The sequence below is a fragment of the Cupressus sempervirens genome, chromosome 7 (genome assembly GCF_028749045.1).
Source record: "Cupressus sempervirens isolate cs-2001-9-10 chromosome 7, ASM2874904v1, whole genome shotgun sequence".
Taxonomy (NCBI): Eukaryota; Viridiplantae; Streptophyta; class Pinopsida; order Cupressales; family Cupressaceae; genus Cupressus; species Cupressus sempervirens.
Window position 1 is genome coordinate 919,878,189 of NC_143124.1, and position 16,317 is coordinate 919,894,505.

General features: G+C 38.9%; 1 protein-coding gene across 1 annotated transcript; it reads left to right on the forward strand.

The window, feature by feature from the left end:
* The first annotated feature begins 10,318 nt into the window (after window positions 1-10,318).
* LOC149550535 (TPR repeat-containing thioredoxin TTL1-like) lies at window positions 10,319-15,992 on the forward strand. Its single transcript, XM_089793538.1, has 7 exons — window positions 10,319-13,041; window positions 13,146-13,341; window positions 13,914-14,089; window positions 14,215-14,548; window positions 14,679-14,883; window positions 15,008-15,114; window positions 15,312-15,992. Exons 1-7 carry the CDS (start codon window positions 11,414-11,416, stop codon window positions 15,459-15,461), a joined length of 2,796 nt encoding a protein of 931 aa, XP_089649664.1. The 5' UTR covers window positions 10,319-11,413; the 3' UTR covers window positions 15,462-15,992.
* Window positions 15,993-16,317: the final 325 nt, after the last annotated feature.

Consider the following 16,317-nt stretch of genomic DNA (forward strand, 5'->3'; position numbering starts at 1 on the left):
AATAAAATGCTAGTATGATATATTATGTGCATGTCCTTTAGTATTTATTTATACACTCAATGACCTCACACTCAATTACACGCATCTCTTCCATGACAGCTTTATAAAGAGATTCTTTCCAATTCATATTACTCTTCAAAATAAAGAGCATGCAAGGATCTACAACCTTCATAGGATTTTCATTGAGAAACTTCACCACACCATACTTCTTTACCTCATGCACCTGGAAAATAACTGCCTGACATCATTTTTGGTTCGCTTCCCACACATGAATGAGAGTCTGGACTTCCCTTAGTAACGCTTCTCCTTCTGCATATGTAGTGGTGAAATCTAAAATAAATTTACCTCCTTCCTTCTCAACAGATCCAACCCATTCATTCATTGCCTCTAAAAGCAATCTTCCCCCTTTGCATATGTTTGACTAACTGTCGACTATCAGAGGAGTTGGGGTCGAAAGATTGTGGTGCCTAGATCAAGGGGAGAGCACCAATGTTCATCAAAGAATCGATATATTTAGCCATGGTGATGATCAATTTCTTCAATTCCCTCTTTTTTTTTCTATCCTTTTCTGATTGACTCAACATATGATCAACTGAGAATTTAAAAATGTGGTTGCTGGTGTTCCTGGTAAGAACTCCCAAATCCATAGTAGTAACCTTAAAGTCTTTAGCTTCCACCTCACTTGGACTCTCCTTTTGCCTGTATGTGGCCACTTCTTTTGTCACCTTCCCCGTGATAGGATCCTTAGTCACACTCACATCATTCTTTATCTTTTTATTCTTTAGAGTATGAGAGGCATACTTGGTGACTATGTCTTTGACAGGCATAGGCACCGACTGAAAGATGCATTTTTTATTCACAGAATTAAACAACCAGGGTGAGATGGTATTGACAACTATTACTCTTTGGTTGGCACTTGGAGGAGCCATGATATTGGACTGAACTACATTTGTGGTCCCTGTCTCTTCCACATCCAATTCCTAATTTCCCAACAGAGCAAGTTCTTCTCCTTTGTTTTGTTCTTGGTCCATAATGTTAATCCCTTGAATTGTGTCTCAAGCTAGTGTTGTAGACTTGGTTCTAGAACTGGTTCTAGGAGCCGCCAATCGATTCGATGACATTGTTGTTGACATTATCGTCAAGTTTGTTATTAGTGACACACACTTATTCATATTGTAAGTATCTACCAAGCTTATTGTATAGTTAACAATGTTAACCAAGTATTTCAAGCTTTACCGAGTTCTATAGTTGCTACCGAGTTCAAGGTACAGTATTCAGTTTGCGCCAAGTAGTTTCTACCATTATAGTGATCAGTAGTGTAAACCGAGCTTCTTAATATTTACTGAGTTCCTCAGTGCAAACTAAGTTGTGCAATGCTTATCAAGTTTGCAATTATAGTGATATAAATCCAATGTTGACTGAGCCACTCAGTGTTAACCAAGTGATTTAGTTTATACCAAGCTCATTGTGATAGCATTGACCAAGCTATGCAACATGAATCAAGTGATTCAATTTATATGCCAAGCTGCGCAATATTCACTGAGTCACCAATGCAGACTGAGTTTAGACTACCTAGAAGTGATTAGTATGGACCAAGCCTCTACATCTACCAAATGCATGATGATGTCGAGCATTGACAGTGGATGTCAAGTATCAAAACCTCACCGAGCTAGTCTTCAGAACCTGAGTTCCTGCAGTTGGGCCAACTTTGTGTATTTTGTGTAAACTTGTATTGTAGCTGACTTTGTTGAATTATAATTTGGATTGGTATATATGTAATGCATTTTATCACATTCAAAAGAAGAATAAATGACATAAGTATAATGCAAATTTGAAGAGCAGAAAGTGTGAAGCAAAAAGGCAGCAACAGTATAAGGAGCAACAAAGATTTATCTATCACAACAAGGTGATCATTACACTCAAAGGAATCTTATTCAACAAACCAAGTTGTAGATCAAAGATCAGCCATTGTTTCATCCTAATAGGTGGATCAGTTAAATCCTTTCACAAGGTAGAGTTAACAATCTTTTGTAAATCTCTTTATCGAGTGCATACTTTATTGTATGTTTGTAAATCCTTTTGCAAGGTGGACCTAGTGGTCCTTATTGCTCCTAATAGGGCAGATCATCAGAAGTGATCATTGTAAGCCTTAATAGGCCAACTTTATACTGCAGTACTAAAGCTTGTGGGTATCATCCCCACCCTAGTTTTACTTTCTATGCGGAAGGTTTCTAGGTCACCATATTGTGTGTCAAAGTGTTATGAATGTTTTAATGCTTTTAGTTTTTCATGCATGCAATTAGATCAGAATTCACATGAAGCATTAATTGGTGAGAAAGGATTAAGTTTTATTCGTTACTAATTCACCCCTCCCCTCTCAGTAACTTAGCCTATCATATATATTTCCAAAAAATGCTTCTTTCTTTTTCTTAGTTATTAGAACACCACTTGCAACATTAGATGAAAGTGGGATGTCAGAAGTTAGAGATTCAGAGAAAGAAATCGTCTTTGTGGGTTTCACAATTTCTTTCTCACTGAGTGACTTCATACTCTTCCTTCTTAACCAATTATTTGTACAAGCCAATATGTATCTAGTACTAAGGCTTATATAATCTTCCTCATCTCTGTTCCAATCAACTTCTAGTTGAGCTTGTTCATTCACTTCTTGCCAATGTTGTTAAACAACCTCTAAACTATCTTTTGTCATTCCTTCTAGTTTGAACTTCAGTTCCAAGATCTAGGAGAATGTTAAGCTTGAGTGATCTCTTTTCATGACCTCACATTCACTACTGTAATCTTCCCACAAGTCTTCGAGGTGAGGTACTAGTTGAAATTTTTGAGCACTAGCCTTGCAAACCTTTTGTTATCAAAATATCTCCTCCCTTGATAGAACCCCAAATTGAAGTTCAACAGGTCACACCCAATTGCAAAAGCATTAATCAGTGTACTACAAAATAGAGAACCAAGCTTGATGGGGAAAATAGACTCCCACCTCTCTTCAGGAAGGTTGTCTTGAATCATAGAGAACATTTGCTTGCATATCTCAACTATGATAAAACAATCCAAAGCATATCAAGGCAACTTGAGGTTTCTTCTTCAAATCCTCCTAATCACAAATAGGTGAACCTAGGGAATTGGATATAGAAACTTCCATAAGTTTGAATCAATCTTTGAGCTTTTGGGGATATCCTCTGCATAGGTGCTTTCACAAGACTAAGATGTACATTTCCCAAAAAAACATCATGGACTCTTCTAAAATCTTCTAACGCTCTATCTTTTCCTTAATAAGGGACAATATCGATATATTGTTATATCCTCACTCTAGGGCTCATGAGGGATAGAGGTAAGATCACTTGCACATGCAAAGCAATAAGTCAAATAAGAAGACATATACAACTTTTCTTTAGAGGCCTGTGAGTGTTTGAGCTGACTTCTTAAGGAACTGGCTATCAATTTAGCCTGGTCTAGAAATTGTTTACCAATCAGGACAATATCTATAAAGTGAAACATCCACTCTTCGAAAACCAAAACATTGACTAAACCCTTAGCTCAGTACAATAAAATCATTAGGTCATGTATATGGGGTTTCATATGATCCATAGTAATTATTTTGGGTAGTCTTGAACCTCCCCCATAAAATGTTTCTATCCACTTCCTGGCCATTTGGTTACAACATTTTGAAGGGTTTTCTCAGTATTGAACCATGGATTGGGTAGGGATGAAACTAGCAAAGGCACCTTCTGGAAACTTCAAGACATGAAATGGTTTCTCTAGTAATAGACAACACTGGTTCCCCAAATTTTTACTTAGTATACTTTTGGTTTTCACATCATAATGATCTACACAAAACTAAAGTAACTCTAGGCTTAGAAGATCATGAGGGAAAGCAACTTCTTCAAGAAGACCTCTTGTCAAGACTTCTAGGCATCCCTTAACTTCAGCTTGGTCTAGGAATTTTTCTTGTAATTTATCAACCTCAATTCCCATCAAATTAGTATCAGAAATTATCAGCTTTTTGTATTCAAGGTTAGAGACATTTTTGAAAAAATGCATGACGAACTTCATTTTGATTGAAAAATAATTTTTCCAAAACCTCTCTCCTGAAATAAAATGACAATACGAAAGAGGGAAAGAGATTTTTTAAACTCTCTCCTATAATCCACAAAAAGAATCAGAACACTTCCCTTCTTTTCCAACTACTCAGTTCTCGATTTACCATAGAGTAGAATGAAAACAAATGAGTTTTAGACTTGGTTTTTTAAAGAGGTTAGCATGTCAGAGAAAGTACTGGCAAATGATGGGGCTTTTATGGTGAGATTTTTGCAGGCCAGTACACACGCTTCAAGGAGTTATGGTGCTTCTTCATTAAATGCTCGCTTGAGGAAAGTGTCCTTACAATCATTATTATTCTCCTTACAACACGATTTAGCTCTCAAGTGAAAGATTTACCCTTTTCCACTTACGCTGCTAGCTCACCAGTTGTATCCAGTGATAATGACTTAGAGAAGATGGTTACATCATCATTATGATGTCATTTCTCACATCTTAGGGATGACTATCTTGTCAACCATCAATAACATACTTGAGAGTTGATTCCTAGTGCCATAACTACTTCAAAACTACTTTGAACAAAGGTTCAAAGAGGTTCAAAAGAATGCCAATGATGTTAGAGTAAATAATTAATTAATTATTATTTATTCTATTTACTCAAGCTTACTTAGGTTTATGCATTTACTTATTAGTTGTAGCCTAGGAGTTTGTTATAAGTTGTTGACAATATGGGAGTTTGTTCTCTCCTAAGTCATACTTATCCTCTCACCTTGTTCGAGGACTTTCCACCTTATGTGGATGTATGCTTAGTTGTCACACTTATCTCCTAGCGTCTTCTAGCTTGTTCTAGGAGATTCCTGGAGCTCTTTATATTTGGGCTCCCTCATTGTATTTTCAAAACAACACATTCTCATTGTAAATACAATTTCATTGTTTTTGCATACTTGTCTCTCATGTTCGTTTAGGATTTTTCCCTTGCTCCACGCTCTTCATTCCTTGACTTCTCTTTGACAGGTTTTCACATGTAGGTGATCTTGGGTGTCTTCGGAGTTGGATTTCATTAACTCCAACATGGTATCAGAGCCTCCCTGTTGCTGCTTCGTTGAAAGTTTTTTGAAGCCGTGATTTAGAGTCACAAACCCTAGTTTGTTTGTGCATTTTTCTTCAAATCGAGGGAACAACAATTTTTTGAAAAACTCTCAACCTAAACGGACGCTACCATTAGATCCGGAAGGTCATTTGCAATCAGGAGTCATATATAACTTGTCAATTTTGGAGATAGAGCTCTAGGAGGCAAAAAAAATTTAGTTGCAGGCTGCCGTACAGACTGTATGGACGATTTTGGCAAAAAAATATTTTAAAAACAATTTCGGGTGCTCCACCTAGCGGCCACCACCGCACGCCCACACTCCGCCTGCACTCCTCTGTTGCTGGCAGCGCCACCGCAGGGCCGCTGTGCCCTGGGCGCCGCCCATCCACAACCCTCTGCAGGCGACGCTCCCTGTTCTTTCACCTTCGATCCCGTCGCTCCTCCTGTTCTGCACTGGTCCACCGCTCAGCTCCGCTTGTGGACACATAGGATTTCGCTGTCAGCACCTGCATCACGGTCCACGTTGGCAATTTTTGCAAACTTAGCACCAATAGCCAGTGCGGGGGTGACACGTGGCCTAGGTGCCACGTGGACTTGCCACGTCACCCTTGCCATGTCATCCCTACTTGCCACATGGCCTTCTTTTTTTGCTGTGATGGCTGAATGACCATCAATTTTAATGTCGTAAATTGCTGACGTCAGCATGACGTCACCTGCATCATCCCCTTGCACCTCTCTGGGTCATTTTTGACCTACCTTTTTTTTTTGCCATAACTTGAGCATACTGAGGTATTTTTTCGATCGGAAAGAAGTGTCAAAAAGCTGGTTTTGAGACGGAGACATTGGTGTAGGTATTTTTTAGTTTTGATGCATTTTTGTTGCCTTTTTTTTAGTTGAAGTTTGAAGTTGTGTTTTTGACTCCGACTTGCTTATCTTTTTCATCCCATGTCAGTTTTTTGAAAACTTTATATTTTTGGAAAGCTACTTCTGTCATCTTTTCAAAAATGTGGTCCTTTTCCTTAGATTTTGGCCCATGCTCTTTCTATCATATTTTTGGCATTTTTGCTATATGGTGGATATCTTGAGTGTTTTAGGCCTGAGGATCGTTTTCCTGGCATGGTTTCCTTTGTTTTGAGCTATACTTTATTTTGTTGCAGCTTGTTTTTAGTTATGATCATTGTGGCTATCATTTTGAAGCACTTTTATGTATCGCACTGAGATAAAGTGCCACTCTTGCATTCCAAGGGACATGAACGTTGTTTTTAAGTCAATTGTACATGCACTATTTTTAGAAAGCACCATGGGGGATAGTTGTTTGTTGTTTTAGGCCTTCTCCCTTTGTCAAGTGAGTGTCCCTTCCACGACATTAGCCCCATGCAGAGTCAGTCTGATTGTGTCTTTATGGGTGTTTTGTACCTCTTTCCCTCTCTCGTCATTTTTGGTTCGTCTGCAGGAGATTTTGGCCCACCTTCTCAATTGCCTGTCATCACACCCCATCTACATCAAGGGGGGGTTATGTTGTTGTTCTAATGCATCTGTGGTTTGATGGTTCGATACTGTGAACTATGTATTCAGTGGTTGATCTTATATACAAGGCGATTGCAGTGGTTGGCTACCTATGCATTTCAGTGAGATGGATCATCTACCGTATAGACATGCTTGGTTCGTGCCTTCTTCTTCCATGACTTCTTCATGCTTCAGTGATGCTATTCATGATCACTCCTTATTCCTATTTTAGGGGACATTTCCCTAATTAGAGGCTTCTTCAATTCTTCACTAGGTTTACCTCTTTTTGGGAGAGGGTTTTTCCCACATGGTTTTCTCTCTTTCCCCATTTACAAAGGTTGCATCTCTTTGTATTGTACATGGGTACCTAACACGACCTCATTGCCAAGACCCATTCTGCATTTTTGCATTTCTTAGTTTTGTGAGCTTAAGGCATTTCCCTTAGTTGCACTTAAGGGGGGGGTTGTTAGAGTAAATAATTAATTATTAATTATTTATTCTATTTACTTAAGCTTACTTAGGTTAATGCATTTATTTATTAGTTGCATCCTAGGAGTTTGTTATAAGTTGTTGACAATACGGGAGTTTGTTCTCTCCTAAGTCATACTTATCATCTCACCTTGTTCGAAGACTTTCCACCTTATGTGGATGTATGCTTAGTTGTCACACTTATCTCTTAGCGTCTTCTAGCTTGTTCTAGGAGATTCCTGGAGCTCTTTATATTTGGGCTTCCTCATTGTATTTTCAGAACAACACATTCTCATTGTAAATACAATTTCATTTTTTTGTATACTTGTTGTCTCTCATGTCCGTTTAGGGTTTTTCCCTTGCTCCATGCTCTTCCTTCCTTGGCTTCTCTTTGACAAGTTTTCGCATGCAAGTGATCTTGGGCATCTTCGGAGTTGGATTTCATCAACTCCAACAAATGACACATTTGATAGGTCCCACCTGCAAGATCAAAAGTTAGGCCAAAAAGAAAAAACCTTTGGTTGAAGTACTTTGAAATAATAAGTAGGAGATAATCTCCACAACAAGTCAAATTGTGATATTGCTATCAAGATTTAACTGTGTGATTTTGAGTCAAACTCATTGACCCATGTTTTATGAGTAGTGATTCAACATGAATCCATCTCTCATGAGAATAAATGGAATACTTAGCACTTATTGGATCTAGGTGATGCTCACAAGGATGAAGCACCGGGACTTCTCGGGAGGTCATCCATGCTAGTACTACTCCAGCTTGAGTGTGCTTAACTACGGAGTTTCCTCCATGGTTAAACCCAAAGCTTGCAGCCCCATTTACAAAACCTTCACCAAGTGTTGTGCCTTATGAACCATTCATTAGAAAGCCCCTTAAGCTCATCAATTGATAAGTAGGAGATAATTTCCACAACAAGATGCTAAGTGTTCCATTTATTCTCATGAGAGATGGATTCATGTTTCAAATCACTACTCATGAAACATGGGTCAATGAGTTTGACTCAAAATCACACAGTTAAATCCTGATAGCAATATCACAATTTGACTTGCTGTGGAAATTATCTCCTACTTATCAATTGATGAGCTTAAGGGGCTTTCTAATGAATGGTTCATAAGGAACAACACTTGGTGAAGGTTTTTCAAATGGGGTTGCAAGCTTTGGGTTTAACCATGGAAGAAACTTCGTAGTTAACCACGCTCAGGCTGGAGTAGTACTGGGGTGGGTGACCTCCTGGGAAGTCCTGGTACTTCACCCCTATGAGCATCACCTAGATCCAATGAGTGCTAAGTGTTCTATTTATTCTCATGAGAGATGGATTCATGTTGAATCACTACTCATGAAACATGGGTCAATGAGTTTGACTTAAAATCACATAGTTAAATCTTGATAGCAATATCATTCTTTGAATTACTTTGAACCAAGGTTCAAAGAGGTTCAAAAGAACTTCCACAAGGATTTCACAACGAGGTTTGACTCTTATGACTAAGATAGGACAATATCTTGGGAGGGGGAGTTGCACATAACTCAAAAAGAAAATTTCGGAAAGAGAAGAGGAAAATAAAGGATTAACCATGGCAACTCAAAAACTAGGGCTAACAGGTGCTTAGCACGCTACCCAGAAGAGATTCAAAAGGTAATTGAGTTAAAGAGTGAAAATAATTGCATAGTTTCTTAGCCTGCTATTCCAAAGGGACTTTGATTTTGGAAAAAACTACTATCTAACTAGAGCAACTTTGCACTAAGACAATTATCAATAAAATAAAATAAAGGTAATAGTTGAGTTAAAAGAGAGAAGATAATTATGTAGTTTTTAGCAATCTACTGGAAAGGGATTATGGAAAAACTACTATCTACAGATGGAGACAAAATAATTTCAGATTTTCTTAGCACACTACTCCAAAGGAATTATGCAATTCAGTTAAAAGGGTGAAAATAATTACATATCTTCTTATCACTACTCCAAAGGAATTATGCCAAGGCTACTTTCAATGAGGTAATTAAAAAAATTGAAAACGTAATAATTGAATTAAAGAAGAGAAAATCAGTACATAGTTTCTAAGTATGTCACTCAAAACACTATCACTAAACTATCATAAACAAATTTAAAAGATAATAGTTGAATTAAAAGAATAAATGAACTAAAATTATAAAATCATCCTTACAAACTCAAGATTCATATAAATATTCATTTTAGAATTAACACATGAAATGTGTAACATAAAACTCATAGATTTCCTAGAAATATTTGTGACTCTTATTACTACATAAATTTTAACAAGAAGAAGATGGAACTAAGCACGAAGCGATTTTTAAGGTAAGGAAATGCCAACATACAAAGGTTCATATGCTTTACTTGGGAGAAGTAACGAGAGCACATGAGTTATTTTAAGGTGGTCGATTGAATCCATTTCTATTAAAAAAAACAGTTTTTTAATAAGTTACGAAAGATTGAAAAATGGCCGTGAAAGCACTTTTGGGTTTATTGATCATTCATTCATGTACTTTATTGTTGGGCTGTCCCACAGCTGTACATACCATAAAATGTAGGGAAGGAACAAAAATACCCATATGCTTGTGCTAAGACCAGGCTTTCCTTCATTAATAAGCATGGACTCCTACAATCTAAAGAAAAGTGCAAAGTGGGTATCGTGTTGCAAGAATCCATGGTGCTTGCTAATCAAGCGTCTCATTTCATATCATCTAGACCACTTTTTCAGGCTTGAAAGTTACGAGGACCCCTTGTAACTTGCTTAGTCTTAGATTCCCACAACAAAAATAGCTTAAAAATGAGGCATATTGGTGGAATATGCTATGATCATGAGAGGCCCTAGTTAATTTCATGGGTGATGCTATTGATGGTGGTCAAATCGTTAGGTGGAGGTGACGTGGCAGGCAGGGTGTAGAAAGAGGAAGTAAGGCTAGAGATTAATTGGAGGTGTTGGGGCTCAAAGTGGGGGCACTCACATTCAGCTTGGGCCCGAGCCCAAGGTGTTGGAGGACTAGTGTTATGGCACTTTGCACATGGCCAGCTTGCACCTGTCACATGCCCCTTCTTCTCCCCCTCACATGCTCATGCATGTCCTAGCATCATCTTCATTGTCATCATGTAATAATGCTCATAATAATAGATCTCACTCCCAAATAATTACACTTGACAAAGGGTTCATTTGATGTTTTTAGTGTAATTTTTGTGGTTGGTAATTGCACAAAGGATATGAAGGATGTGGGGGGCTTGAGGAATACCTAGTTGTGAGGGCAGAGGACCTCAACAACGGCCAGGGGGATTGTGGGTATACTTATTACTTATCCCCCTTGCAATTGTATGCTTGATCTTGATCTTAGATCCCCACAAGAGAGGAAGAGGAAAGGAGGAGGATCGCAGGAGCTTAGGCTCGTTTCTCTAGGAGGCCCAGACTTGCAATTCAAGCAAGTGATAGATCCAGAGAGATGGTACTTGTGAGTTTATTATTATTATAATTCGGGGTATGATTGTTACTATTGAAAGAGTCCGGTAGAAGCCTCACAGGTTCCAGTCTACTACTACTAGCTAGTTAGGGAGAGGCTTGAAGAGCAAGAAGCACCATTGGCCGTGAAGAAAAGAGGAAAAAGGAGTGGTGGAAATTGATTCAGTAGCATCATATCTCAGGTGAAAGTGTTGGCAGACTCCTGGTGTGGTGAATGCAGATCGAGTCTCAATCTTTCAATCTCCTATGCACATGCTTCTTCCCTTCTTTTGCTTTTGGGCCATGTTCGTTTCATTCCTTGCTTGTGTGCACTGATTTCCTTTTCTTGGTCGTTGCTGCTGTTGTTTAATGTCATTATATTGGATGGCATCGGCATCATCATTATCGCTTTCAGTATCATCAGTATCGGCCTCAGAATCAGGAGAGGCATATATCGTGAGATATGGCGGTCTTTTTTTGGCTGGGCCTTGTATGCGGATGAATCACCATAACCCTCTTCTTCTTGTTCATCTATTTTCTTAAAAAAAGTGATTGTGTTTCGGGGGCTTCCCTGACAGAAATCTCTGCTCTGCAATTGCTATTCTCACCACACTCTTGATTTCGATCTCCACTCTATGTTAATTTTGCATTCATTGCAGAATCGTGTGGTTATGATTGATATAACTTCATAGATTTATAAGGTCTTTTTTCAGATTGCCCACGGCCACAATTGATTGCAGTCTTGAGCATTGGGTACCTTATATTTTAATTGATTTTCTTTTCGGGTTCCCCTACGGTTTGATATCCCACATTTTGCCCTATTTAGGATTTTGGGTCTGATCGATGCAGCCCATCATGGGGCACTGTCAAGCTGATTCCAAGAAAAAAAGTACCGGGACTGGTTTTGATTTGTATGGAGGGGTTTTCAGTGGAAAGATTTTTGGATCCAAGCCCAACATGGACCAGGGGCAATCTCCAGCCTGGCAAAAGTACAATGCAGGAAGCTACAACAATACAGGCACATTTAAGGATGAAAGGGGGCCTCTATATTGCGTAGACAAGGGTAATGGCAAAGAGACTGAGGGTAACAAGTATAGAAATTATGGAGGGCAGAATATTGTGAAGGACTACAACGGTTTGGGGATTGAGAAAAGTTTTGGATCTATGGCAGTGGGTGAGGTGGTGACTCATAAGAAGGAAAATACGCACTGCACGGACTCGAAATTGATGGATTCTCCAAATTTAGAGTCCTACTCTCCGCAGAAGGGCAGTCCGATTAAGGTGGGCAACAATAATGTGGACTCAAAACATCCGGATGCTTTAAATTTGGGGTCTTCTCCTTTGAAGGGCAGTCCTATTTATGGAAGCGGGATGTTAGGCAGAAAATCGTCAGATGGTGCAAGCAGTTCTAGCAGTTCCAGTGGCTCTGTGTCTGGTGGCGCTGCCAACAAAAGTGGAGGAAATGACGGAAGTAGCCCTATTGTAGGAGGAGCTCTGAAAGCGGGGGCTAATCATCATCATCATCAAAGCAGTAGTCATTCAGGTGAGCTCAGTTTAGGTTCTGTTTCCAGTGGGGGAAGCTCAAGCGGCGGAAGCCCAACTGCCGAAAGTGTGAGAAGAGGTGGCAGATCTCTTAGAGTAGGCAATGTTTTGAATCCCAAAACACTTGGTAGCCCAACTGGAGATAGCAAGGATTGTGCCAATAATAACATCAGTGGCGGTGGGATGGTCACCGGAAGTTTAGGAAATGCTAAGAAACCGGGCCATTCGAGAGGCAGCTCCTATAGTGGTTCATCCTCCAGATCGTCCGGAGAGCTAAGTAATGGCACAACCGTCAATTCCAGACCGGTTTCTGGGCCTCAGCTTGCAACAGGTAACATAATCAATGCTGGATTAGCTTCTACTAGAGGAACCGTTGGGTCTGCCAATGCTAACGTTAACAGTGGCAGTGCTGCCATTCCCAGTGGAAATATTTTCCCAAATGGCAACCTTGGAAACATTTTTACCAGTGGCAAAGTTCTCAACAATGCCAATGCGAATAACAATGTTACCAAGGGAAATGTCAAGGGAGATGTTGGTCATCCACATCATGTTTTGGGATCTGGAAATGTCAACTATGGGCACGGAAGCGTTGTGAAAGGGAGCGGTAAATCTGATTCAGTTGTAACTGGTAACATCCATTTTGTAGGAGAATCAATGCTGTTGAAACGAGCTATGGCAAGTACAGATCCAGAGGATGTGAAGAATGCAGGGAATGATCAATACAAGAAGGGACATTTTGTGGAGGCACTTTCTCTGTATGATAGGGCTATTTGCTTATCACCTGGGAATGCTTCCTATAAAAGTAATAGAGCTGCTGCACTCACTGCCCTAGGTAGATATGCAGAGGCAGTGCAAGAATGCCTCGATGCAATCAGATTGGATCCATCCTATGGTCGAGCTCATCAAAGACTTGGATCTCTCTATCTCAAGTAAATTTCTCTCCTTACTGTTTTTGCATTTCATGATTTTTATTTGTAGGGCACATGGAAAATGCTGCTATTGTTTTAATTGATGGCAAAAATTAATAATGCAGATTAGGGCAAGTAGAAAATGCCAAAAGGCAATTCAATCTTGCGGGGCAGCAATCAGATAGAGCTGATATTCAGAAAGTGCAAAATGTGGAGAAATATATGACAAAGCTGGCAGAAGCCCGGAAGATTGAAGATTGGAAGAGTGTATTGAGGGACAGTGACGCAGCAATTGTGGCTGGTGCCGACTCCTCACCACAGGTGTGCTTGCATTTCGGAGGTTTAAAATTATTTAATTGCAGAATTTTTGTGTCACATTCTTCATTAATAGCAATATCAGATAAGTATCTGTTGTGTAACGATCCACATTGATAACAGCTGCTATCTGAGGAAAGTGATCAGCTAAAAATCCTCATTGGTAACATTTTTGAACTGCTACAAATCATTGTGCCTAGCAATCCCCTTTGACATCAATTGTGATCCAAGGAAAAGTTTCAGGCATTTTGTGCATATAGATCTTTCTCAATCATGGAAGATGTATGCTATCGAGCAACCACTAGTTCTGCTACTGCCAAGATACATCAGTCTGATCGATGGAATCAAATCTTCTTGTCTTGTTGGTTACTATTGTCTTTTTTGTAGTTGCAAACAATTGTTTAGCTGTAGCATTTCCTCATATCCTGAATTTAGTTCAAGGTTAATACCTTATCTTCCTTGTACACGGTTTTCTTGCAACTGATACAATTTTTGTTTTTTAACTTTAGACATTTGCATATTTGCTTTAAAAGAGACTCATCCATAATATATAATTTTACCACTGGCTTTGATTGCAGGTATTTTCATCTAAAGCAGAAGCATTGCTGAAGCTAAATAGATTAGATGAAGCAGATGCAGTCCTAACAATTGCAGATAAGGCTGCAAGTGTCGCCTCATCCACTCGGTTCTATGGTATCATAGGTGATGCTTATGTTCTTATGGTGCGAACTCAGGTGGACATGGCCTTAGGAAGGTAATTAACATTTGGTCGATTGTTTACCAATTGAAGAAACTATTACGAAACTATTTATTGGACTTGGGTGCTGTCAGTTGAAGGAATTATTTAATGGCTAACCGAAAAATTGATATTTATGCCAGGTTTGACAATGCCGTTCCAGCTGCAGAAAAAGCAGCTCGATTAGATCCATGCAATCATGAAGTGTCTCAACTACTGAGAAGGGCCAAAGCTGTGGCTAATGCACGTTTAACTGGAAATGAGCTCTTCAAAATTGGCAAGTATTTAGAAGCATGTGCAGCATATGGGGAAGGGCTTGAACATGATCGCTTGAATGCAGTTTTGTTTTGTAACCGGGCAGCATGCAGATCAAAACTTCGCCAATGGGAGATGTCAGTCGAAGATTGTAATCTAGCCCTGAGCATTCAACCCAACTATACCAAGGCTCTTCTTAGACGGGCTGCATCAAATACAGAGGTGCATGATCATTCCAAACATTTTTGTTAATCTCGTTGTCTTTATGTAGTTTGATTGACATATATGTACCCTGTGTGCCTGCTAGTGTTTCTTCTTATCCTTATAAATATACATATATGACGGTTGACAGCTTGAGCGGTGGGAAGAAGCTCTAAGGGACTATGAAATTCTTAGGAGGGAAGTACCGGGGGATAAAGAAGTTGCTCAGTCTCTCTTCTATGTTCAAGTGGCACTGAAGAAGTCTCGCGGTGAGCAAATATACAATATGAAGTTTGGAGGAGAAGTTGAGGTTGTTTACAATAATGATCAATACAAAGAAGCCATTAGCTCACCGGGTTAGTTAGCACTACAATCCACCAAATCATTGAAGTTACTATCCTAGTTTTATGACGCTTGATTGATTTCTTGGAACCAAGAGTAGCATGTTGGTTAACTTACTCTTAACATCTGGCTATACAGGTCTGGCAGTAGTTCTTTTCAAATCAAGATCAAATGATCAATGCAAGAAGATCTTGCCATTTATTGATCAGCTATGTGGAAGATACCCATCTGTTAACTTTCTTAAGGTAAAGCTTACTGAAAACTAGCGTTGAAGTTTATTTAATTAGTGAGAAACAGGAAATGAGTTGGGGTTGGTAGCTATAACCCCTACTCCCAGCTCCTTGGCGAAGACTATAACAAATATGCAATGGAAGTCTAGTTTTGTTAAGTTCAATATGGGTTTTTTCATTCTGTAACATGTTTTTCTGTACAACTGTTGAAGGTGGACATTGAAGACAATCCGACATCAGCAAAGTCAGAGAGCATAAATTTTGTACCCACAATCAAGATTTACAAGAATGGTGTCAAAGTCAAAGAAATTCTTTGCCCAAGCCAGCAAGTTCTGGAGAGTTCAGTGAAGTATTATATCTAGGCAGATGCAGTCGTATCTGTAACCATTCCCATAGCATTCACCCATTCACTTCTGACACATCTACATACAAATAAAGTGGATATATTCCATTAGGAAGAGTAATTCTTGGATTTTTCTCAGATTCTTTGCGGCCTCATTCCTTTTGCCTTCAAATTTTTCTGCCTTCGAGGCCGAATTTTCCCTATTATGTTTCTGTGTAGTCCTGATGGTGATAAAAGAAAAGCAGGAGATCATAGAGGAAGATTATCTCAATCAAGTGCATTTGCATTTTGAGTTTTTTTATACCTATTCCACATTGGCTATCAGTTCTAATCACTTTGGCAATATTTTCTGTTCAGTTACTCTCACAAAAAAGTTACAAATTGTGGTATGAATTTGTGGGGCAATCGAGAATGTTATGCCATGTATAGAGAGGGTGACAGACAATAGAACAGATAGAAGGTTTAGCTAGGAATTGCTTAATGTATATACTTCAATATGACATATATTGGAAGTCGTAATTTAATTGAAACATTCTCATTATTTTTGATCTCTCTATTGTATTTCAAAGTTCTGTTACTTATTCAGGCCGCCTAACAAATGAAACAATTTACTTGTTCAGGCTGCCCAACAAATGGAACAATTTTCTTGCATTCGTTTCAACTTTATGGATTTGCTTTCAATTATTTTGAAGGGATCAGTGGTCTTAGTGCTTGCTCGGTATTGGAGCAAAACATTATGTAAAATTTATATAGGCAGGCTGATAAATTTGGAGCAAAATATAAAATTAATTTTTAATTGATTTTATGGTGGGAGCAAATGCTGTTTGGTATGGTCGGCATTATCAGTTTGTTTTATTTGTGCTTATTTTACCGAC

Excerpts from the sequence above, each read along its gene's own strand:
- LOC149550535 (XM_089793538.1), top strand. The coding sequence starts at position 11,414 with ATGCAGCCCATCATGGGGCACTGTCAAGCTGATTCCAAGAAAAAAAGT. Across the intron at positions 13,042-13,145 it reads CTTGGATCTCTCTATCTCAA|ATTAGGGCAAGTAGAAAATG; the intron begins GTAAATTTCTCT and ends TTAATAATGCAG. Across the intron at positions 13,342-13,913 it reads GTGCCGACTCCTCACCACAG|GTATTTTCATCTAAAGCAGA; the intron begins GTGTGCTTGCAT and ends CTTTGATTGCAG.